At 36.7% G+C, this 9719-nt stretch overlaps 1 protein-coding gene across 1 annotated transcript; it reads left to right on the top strand.

The window, feature by feature from the left end:
• Positions 1–4694: 4694 nt before the first annotated feature.
• On the top strand, positions 4695–8079 carry snrpd3l (small nuclear ribonucleoprotein D3 polypeptide, like). Its single transcript, XM_033647326.1, has 4 exons — positions 4695–4829; positions 5504–5644; positions 7384–7576; positions 7854–8079. The coding sequence occupies exons 2-4, from the start codon at positions 5519–5521 to the stop codon at positions 7916–7918; spliced, it is 384 nt and encodes a 127-aa protein (XP_033503217.1). The 5' UTR covers positions 4695–4829; positions 5504–5518; the 3' UTR covers positions 7919–8079.
• Positions 8080–9719: the final 1640 nt, after the last annotated feature.

Genomic DNA, 9719 nt, shown 5'->3' with positions numbered 1-9719 from the left:
CTAGTTCATTCATTAATTCATTAAATCATTAATGCTACCTAACTTTTTATCTAGAAAGATCACCCAATTTTTTTGCCATGCTTTCTCTATGCTGCCTGTTTCCTTGGTGTCATATTGTCAATGTACACAATGGACACTCCTGTGCATGGGTGTAACAGTGATGGCTAATTCTGGACTCACTGCACTATCTTTAATATCTTTTAAGTGACAAAAATCCTAAAAATGTCTTTAATTAATAGGGAGCCCTAAAAACATAATGGTTTTATGTTAGAAAAATGTTCAATTTTTGCTTAATTGTTTGTCCCATATACCTGAATGCATTAAGAACTCACTCAAAACCCTTCCCTGTAAAACAGTAATTCCAAACCAGTCCAGCTACAGGGTCCAGATTTCTCCTTAGTCAGTAGTTTAAGGTCCACACATTTTAGTATATTCAGCGTCCTACTTGCGTTTGGCCATGTCATTGAGCTAGTTTGCTGTCTCTGTCAAGCAGCTGTCCATTAGTCACTCACTCTACAGCAGGAAACAGCACTTCAAATTAGAGCTCTGTGCTGGAAAATCACTATATTTCAAAATAAAGTGTCTTTTTACAAACTTGACACATACGCAGGTCACTTGTGGTCCATTCAGAATGGACCAGCGACCCACTTTTGGACCCACCACATGGGAACCACTGCTGCAACAGTTAACAAAATTCAACATCCTCGAACCACTTTTGTTGTAATGGTATAACTACCCTTATTGTTGTGGGCTCTTTTTATCAGAAAGAGGAACAACATGTCACGTAGCTTATCATGCAATTACTGGGACCAGTGATTCTGTGAATATTTGCTCTGCTCATTCTAGTTATCTCAGACCGCCAAAATGATTGTTTCATGTACATGACATTTCTAGATAAAAAGCAACATGTTTGGCGACTGGCTGTGGATATTTAAAGAGCCCAGGATGTAAAATCTTATTTGTCTCATTTTACCTGATGTCACAAATTGCCTGACTTCACCCGATACATACCACAGACTCCATACTGTTATAGATGAAGCACCCATGGACTGAAGTGTATCCTACAAGGAGTTGTGACTAATGGCCTGAATGAACCATAAAACATTTAGGGGAAATCAGTGACACTGAAGCACCATCTCTTGTGTAAAGATCAGTTAAAAAGTCATTTCTCAAAGTGCAGGATAGCTACAGAACATTAGATGTTGCTAGTTTGATGAGTGATTTGATAACTGCCAGGCAACACGTGTCCGTTGCTGGCTCAACAGCTATGTGACATATGCGTCAAAGGCACCCAATGTATACAGGCCAGTTACCAACCATCCAAAACAAAGAGCTTGTTTAATCTATTCAAATATCACTCCATATGTCTGTAGTGCGGCTACTTTCAGAGTCGAGCCTGTACAAATAGACACCATGAAAAACACAGGTACACTCACGTAGAGTACATACACATGGCCGCAGACTACTCAGCAAGAGGTGTTTACAGAGTAGCCTGGCTGCTGACGCCAGTCAATGAGGCTAATGCAATGGAAATCAAATGAAGGTTCATTGGATGATGTCTTTTATTATGCCATTATGCTTTCTCGTTCCTCATTAAAAAGCCTTCTCACTGTAGGGAAGGCCTGCATTAAGCAACATTTACGTGCCTTAAAGCAATGCCACAGACATGTCTCCAGGAGTAAATATACATGGGTATGTACTCAGTGCATGTACTGTGTGTTTATTCAAAAACAATGCATATCAGTTGTTATACTTTGTGGTCATGCCCAGGGATATTAAAATGAATAAAGCCATTTCATTTTAATGCTTTGTTTTTTTTTGCACCACGATGACAAGCATGAGATAAGGGTTATAAAAATGATGTGGTTATGGGTGATTCACGTCTGAGTCATTTCAGCACAATAAATAAAAAAAATCCCAAATAAACAACAGACTGCTGAAGGTACGGACAATAACAGCCACCTAATCTACCTCACAGACCCCGTCATCTGTCTTAAAAACCACACACAAGGCTCCGGCAGGGTATATGATGGTATGATGCCCCGACAGGAAACAATCCAGTGGTTGTCTTTATAGTGTGCTATTCAGTGATAAAATACTATAACGGAAGCATGACATTGGCATGCAAAATATATATGAGTCATTTGAGAAAGTACAAGCAAATTAGCAGAATAATTTAATAACACATTTGTTTGTAGGCGATGTTTATTCTAGGATTCTATTTCTGTTCTCTCTCAGGCTGATGTGATGAAGACATGGACCCACAACATACAGGAAACATCTGGTGTATAGGCTTCGCTTCAGTGAGACACCACTCTGGGGACAAATGAAAAAGCAAATTTCCATTTGTACCTGTTTAAATTTCTAAAAGTCTAAATGTACAGCATGTGTGATGTTAGTGTATGTGTGCGGGAGGTTGTTGGTTTACATAGAATCTATATATCTATATCTCTGCTTCTAAACATGCTATTTTTGTGGAATTTATGTCTAAACATTGGTTTTCCAGGATGTTCTTTCACATACAACCATCAGATATGTTCTCAGTGTATATGTGCACTTTGGCAGGTACAGACCCAAAAGGACCTTTTTTGAATCCAAACAAAGGTTAGGTTAGGTTATAAACCATATTATCACTGAATTTTCTGCACACACCAATTTCTATTTCCATGACAACCATGATGCATATCTGCACTCACAGTGAGACCTTAAATGACACCAGTTGTGCTGGCATATTCATGCACTCTGCACAGACTATGGAGCAATCAGGTCCTTTACAACATTGCCTGCAACCTGACTCCAACAATTGAAGAACAGGGTCCTGGTCAGAAATGTGTGGGAATGAATGTAATGATTAGAAGTGTCCATCAGTGCCCCACATGTGTTTTCTATCTCCCAGGATAGTCAGTGGAGGGGGCCAGTCCATCTAAGACTCTTAAGATGCCTACAGGGTGTCTCTTTTTGGCACATCATCAAGAGGCACAGCATTCCATATTGCTTTTAAATTTAAATGAAATGCTTTAAGTAAATGAAAAAAAGATAATGATAATATGAGTAAAATGCTCAAAGTTGCTAATAGAAGCAGTCAGCCCACACACACTCCATATCTCCACGTCAACCCTTCATCTCCCCCGTGCTACGATCCCCTACATAGGTGTCAAACCTACAACGAAAGATGATGACATTGTAGATACTAAACATATATCTATATCTATATATATATATATATATATATATATATATATATATATATATATATATATATATATATATATATATATATAATATGTCTATACACAAGACAAGAATGTATACACATAGTAAATGTAGACGCAGCTATAGGAGCAGTGTGGCACAAACTGTAAGTGGAAAATGTGGTTAAAAAATGGGTTTTGGGTAGTAGTACCCCAAAATACAGATATAATACATTCAAATTTCCTTTGAAGATGTGTTTTATTTAAAAGACTTACCACCAAAGCTTAGGAAAAGACACCAAATATCTTGGATAGGCACACACAGACCATCCAATATTAACACCATTTTACACAGACCATGACTGTAAAACACTGACACTTTGCTTTTGACCTTGAAAAAAAAAAGTTACACTAAATCCATGAAATTATACTTTTAATATATGATGCTGGAGGGTGTTAGGACCAATAAAAACTATCCTGGGTGTCCCTCTATTGAGTTAAGCCTGACTGAACTACATGTAAATCTATACAAAAACTTGCTGTATGGTGACAGAGATGACCGAGGGTCAGGAAAACAGAGCGTCAGTCAAATTTTCATTGGCATCATACACAAAATAAACAAACAAGCACAATAACCCCCTTTTTTTTTTTTAATTGAACAATAAAGTGTTAACAAGCAGGTACACCTCAAATGGGACAATGTAAAAAATACATACAAGACTCTAAAAAGTGTTGGTACAGACATAAAGACAGTATAACAGGACAATAAAAATAAGCAACACATTTTAGTCAGAGGATGGGAAAAACGTTTCATAATGAGCAGTAAGTTTGATACTTCTACTGTTTTCAATTAAACCTAAGGATTTCATAGTGTAATCAAATTCTAAGAGGTAGGTTTTAAAATTGGGGCAAGATTTGGCAATTTTTTGTTTGTGAATGTAAAATTTAGCATGAAGGATTACAAAATTTAGTAAAAATTCAAAATCTTTGTTGTTTTTGTTATTGTAGTAGCAGATGATATCTCTTAATGTAAAGGAGTATTTGATATTGGCAGAGTTGAAAAAATGGAGATTAAGAGCTGACCAGAAAGCTTTTGTGATTCTACAATCAAAAAATAAATGTGAAATAGTTTCAACACATTGGTTACAAAAAGAACATAAATCATCTATTTCGGTAAATTTGGCAATAAAACAATTAACGGGGTAAATTTTATGTAAAATTTTAAAGTGAGTTTCTTTGATTTTGTTAGAGATGCAATATTTGTGGGGTAAAAGCCAGGTCCACAATCTGAGAACTCCAAAAGAACTTCCCTCTAGCTACAGTATTGTTCTTTCTCTGAAATATTTGACAGATATGCTTATTATTACACTTTTTGTCCTTCAGTTCTAGTCCATCCAACATCAAACAATAACCCCATAAACAAATCAGGAGTTTTCTCCTGGGGACGATATATTAGCTCAAAACACCAAATCCCACAATGCAACGCAAGGCACCACCGGAAGTAATTCTTTGAACCACCGTGGCATTGTGGGTAGGCGGAAAAGGCTCCAAAAGGTACGCGAAGAAAGCGACAAGCGCACGTTGCTTAGTCGGTAAGAAGAAACAACAAACGATACCAGTTTCCAAGAAAAGATAAAGGTAACCGTCTTATTATGTTTTTAAAAATCGCACTATCACGTAGTTTAGTCAACAGTGGTGTTTGTCTGCGTTGTTTCTAATAGTCCATTCATTCGGTGCTAACATGGTTCCGCCTGTTTGCAGAACCCAAAGTTTCTTCAGTAAAGAATCAAATGTCAATGTTAAATTGAGTTACGTATTTAAGTTGCATGAGGCTTTAGTTTGTAGTAATTCCTTTAAAATAATCTATGGAGGTCTGAACCTTTATTAGATAACGATACCTTAAGAGCTGTGTAGTTGTAATTCATAGAAGTCTACCGTTAGCTAATGTAGCTAATATAGCTAGCGGCTAAGTTGATCTGCTTTAACAGAAAAACTGGTCATATTTACCAGGTCTGAGTTATAGTATTGAAACATTGCATCCTACTAAAGGTATATAATTAATATGTAATAGTTTATTGTAATATCCCAAGCCATAGTTACGATTTACACTGATTAACGTTATGTGTACAGCCTCAGAGCTAAAGCTAATGCAACTAACAGATTCACATAACACATTGGTTTTGACTTTGTTTTCAGTTTTAATAAAATAAAACAGAAGTAAGTTAATTGTCTTGAAGTAGAGGTAGATTGTAGGAAGATGTTGGTGACAGTGACTGCATTTTGTAACATTTCCTGCAATCCTTGTTTTTCAGGAACACAGCTGAAACATGTCCATCGGCGTCCCAATCAAAGTCCTGCACGAGGCAGAGGGACACATTGTGACCTGTGAGACCAACACTGGAGAGGTGTACAGGGGCAAGCTGATCGAGGCTGAGGACAACATGAACTGCCAGGTTGGTCCTTAATAATATATGGGCCGTCTGGTGACTCAGTGGATAGAGCAGGCGTCCCATACACAAAGTCATGTTGTTGCTGCAGCGGCCGTGGGCTCCCTCTATCTCTCTCCCATCTTCACACTTAATCTATCATATTTATTGAAGGCTAAAATCCAAAAAAAAAACTTTTAAAAAGTTTTAACAATAATGTAGGATGAATAATAATCGGAAACGAAGGTCATCCTTACACCACACAGAGCGATGACCAGGGTTGGATATGAACTTTTGTGACTTGTGGCCACTGTGGCTGGTGGATTCCAAAATTTACCTTCCACTCAATAGATCACCTGCATTTTTTTTGGCTGGTCAATGAAGAAAATCTATCAGCCACTTACATATTTTACCTGCATTTGGCTGGTAGCTGGTGCCAGTTTCAAACCCTGGTTATGACTCTTTTTGTCTTTTAACTGTCCCTTGAGTTTTGGGAACTGCATAGTTCAGGAAACCTTGACTAGCTCGTGTGCTTGATTACCTGAACACACATAACTCATTTTGTGTTGCGAGTCGTCAGGTTTTGACTAATCCCATCATATGTGTTAAGCAAATGCCCATAAATGTGATGAGTAACAATACAGAAAGTCAAGTCAATTTTATTTATATAGCACATTTCATACTACAAGCACAAACTCAATGTGCTTAAGATGCATCATTCATGACAAACAAAAGATATCATATGACAGCGTATTACACAAATAAAAACAAGCAGGACACGATAAAAACAAACACAATAAGAGGGTACTATTATCATTACTCTTAAAAAGGGGGGCGATAACAACAATAATACAAATTCCTAAAACAAATAAAAATACACTTAAAAACCAAACTAAAAGCTTTCGAAAAAATATGTATTTAGTTTACTTTTAAAAGAGAAAGAAAATACTCCTTAAGTGTGAGATTTAAGGAGAATTGACAGATTACCCTCTTCTTTTGTAACTTTTTTTAGGCTGATGCTGTTGTGTTGACAGTGTTTCCTACAAATCTACATTTGATTTTTTTTTTACTGGTTTCTGCTTGATACAAACTGTTAATTTGGATCAAAATAAATTATTCAACCTCCCACTATATTTTTTAGGTGCATGCATGCTGTTACATTTAAATGATTGTACATCTTTGTGTGGAGTAAGTGTTATTTCTGTGTGTTCCTCATCTGCTAACTTCCAAGATGACTCAGTTTGAAGCTACTTGTTAAATTTGTGAAGATTTGTGACAATGATTGGTCTCATGCAACTAGACACAATAGACTGTTACTTCTAGTTAAACCAAGTTTTGCAATCTCCTCCATTTGGTGGTGTCTCATTTAACACAACAGTTATCAGCCCTGGTTCCCAAGTACTAGAGACCTGGCTCCAATCCTGCTAGCTAGTCAACTGAAAAAAAAAAAAAAAATCCTGGAAACCAAGTTGTAAATAATTGGTCCCCTATTAGATGGTAAGAAATGAAAGCAGTAGAGATGTTGTGTTGAAAGACCAAGATTCAGAACCACTGATTAACAGACCTATTGTTGCAGTGTGTAAACAGGTGGGCTTGCACTGTGATTTAAGCTGTAGTTTAGAATTGAAGTTCACTTTGGGGTGCATTTCCACTTTTAGCTCAAGAATTTCATTTTACATTTGCTGTAACATGAAAAATATTTTTTTTCAACCTCGTGATTCAACTTGTCGAGTAGCTAAAATTCCACTTCTCTTCTGTCCCCACAGATGTCCAACATAACAGTGACTTATCGCGATGGTCGTGTGGCACAGTTGGAGCAGGTCTACATCCGTGGCAGCAAGATTCGTTTCCTGATCTTACCGGACATGTTAAAGAACGCTCCCATGTTAAAGAGTATGAAGAACAAGAACCAGGGATCTGGCGCAGGAAGGGGCAAGGCCGCTATTCTCAAAGCACAAGGTGGGTGCAGAGTTTTTGGACTAGTATCTCCTCGGCCATTTCCATATGTTTACAGTAAATGTGACATAACTTCTTACATAAAGACTTTCTCAGCTTCAGTTTTACAAAGGTAGCATTTAATACAGGGATATTTTCACTGCATAGTTTTGCATGTATGCTCATATTATCCACATTTAGCACATTTTCATTTTCTTCATATGTGGCAAAATTATTGAACCAATAGATGTTTCTGTATCATTTTGTTAAAACTGTTCTTTTTCCCTGCTTTCATCTGCAGTGGCTGCGAGGGGTCGGGGCCGTGGTGGAATGGGAAGAGGCAACATCTTCCAGAAGAGGCGATAATTGCTCCAGCTGTGTCCAGATTGTTGCATTGTATAGTCTTTTGTTTCTTTTTTAATTTTGTTGTCTTTGGATTGGATCTCTTTGATATATTTGCAATCCTGTGCTTTGCAATTTAGTGACTTACTTTCATTTTTTATGGAAATAAACATATTTCAATTTGATGTGTCCTGTCCTCGTGAATTCAACTTAGATATTACTGGTGACAACCTTTTTTTTTTGTCCTCTTTGAAGGCTACAAATGCTTGATTTTTGAATGTCTACTCTTCATTTGGTCACCTTAGTTCTCAGCATCTTACATGCCTCAGTTGGATTTTGCATCACAGATATTTTGCAACAAATATTAGTCAAAGTTAAGAAATGTAGTGTTTAGTATTTGGTGGGTGGCAAGATACATCAGTTACACATTGCATGTCTTGAGGTCAAATTTGACTATTGTCTAAAAATGTTCAAAAGAATGTCCTGGCCTCAGTCTTTGCTCAGGTTTGTGAAATTGTAAACCAATGAAGGCACATTTGTCTGACTGTGTGACAGAGAACATGATGGGTGGGGGGGCAGTCAAAGGGACAGCTCACCCCAAAATCAAGACAAGATATTTTTCCTCTCTTGTGTAGTGCTATTCATCAGTCTAGACTGTTTTGGTGTGAGTTGCAGAGTGCTGGAGGTATTGGCCATAGAGATGTTTGCCTGCTCTGGAATATAATGGAATTAGGTGGCTCTCAGCTTGTGGTTTTCTGTCTCTATCCAGTAATCAGGGCTCGAATACTCAAGATGACTTACAGGTCTTGTGAGCGCTTTCATGTAGGAACTATTTGCTTTCTACCAAACTACACCCACCAACATTGGCTCAACGAAGTTAGGACGGGCCCCAGTGCACACTATGATGACAGCCCCTAGTGCAGGCTATTGTGTGTGTGTGTTGTCGCGACACAAATAGAGACTTTACATTGGACATCAACATACATAATACAATCATTGCATATCTGCCAAAAAAATCAAAGAAAGTAAGAAATGAATCATTTAATTGAATAGTTTTTATAGTTAATTTATAGATTTTATAGCTAATGTAGAAAAAACTTTAAATGTTTTAGGTAGCTACAGACTATTTAAAAATATAAAAACATGATTGATTGATGATTTCTGGAAAGAGACGTTGCTGTTGAGTTTTTGAAATTTTATTTTTGGCCTTTTGAGCACCACAAACCAAGTGCTATTTGGTTCCATTATATTTGAGAGATTGCTCCCACATTCAACAACTCACACCAAAACAATTTAGATTATCTAGGTTATCAATCTATTTTATTTATTTATTTATTTTGCGCATGTGTGTGAGTAATTTATTTTTCTTCCATTTTTTTTCATATTAATTCTCAGCCTTATGTTGAAGGTTAAAAACCCGAAAGAAAAAAAAAATGATTATGAACCATGAAATAAGAAATGGAATTAATGGAATTCATTTTTCTGTGACACCAAAATTACGATAACATTCTTAAAAATACAAACCTGTGCCATTACATAACTTGGTGTTATTCATTGCTATTTATCATTGTATGTCAATACAAGTTCTCACTTAATAATTTCACAATGAGCAAGATCTATGAAATTATATCATGACAGTAAAAGGAATTTAAAAAATCTATCTAAACTGATAAATAGCACTATGTACAAGAGTAGAAGTATCTAAGCTTGATTTTGTGGTGAGCTGTCCCTTTAAGAAGCTAATCACTTGGTCACTGTAATGCTTGATAGGATATGTATTTACCGTGGAGTCTATACTACTGGTAGACCTGAATATTATGCTATT

Source organism: Epinephelus lanceolatus, chromosome 19 (assembly GCF_041903045.1).
Source record: "Epinephelus lanceolatus isolate andai-2023 chromosome 19, ASM4190304v1, whole genome shotgun sequence".
In the NCBI taxonomy this organism is placed as follows: Eukaryota; Metazoa; Chordata; class Actinopteri; order Perciformes; family Serranidae; genus Epinephelus; species Epinephelus lanceolatus.
This window is presented reverse-complemented; position numbering and strand designations above follow the sequence as displayed.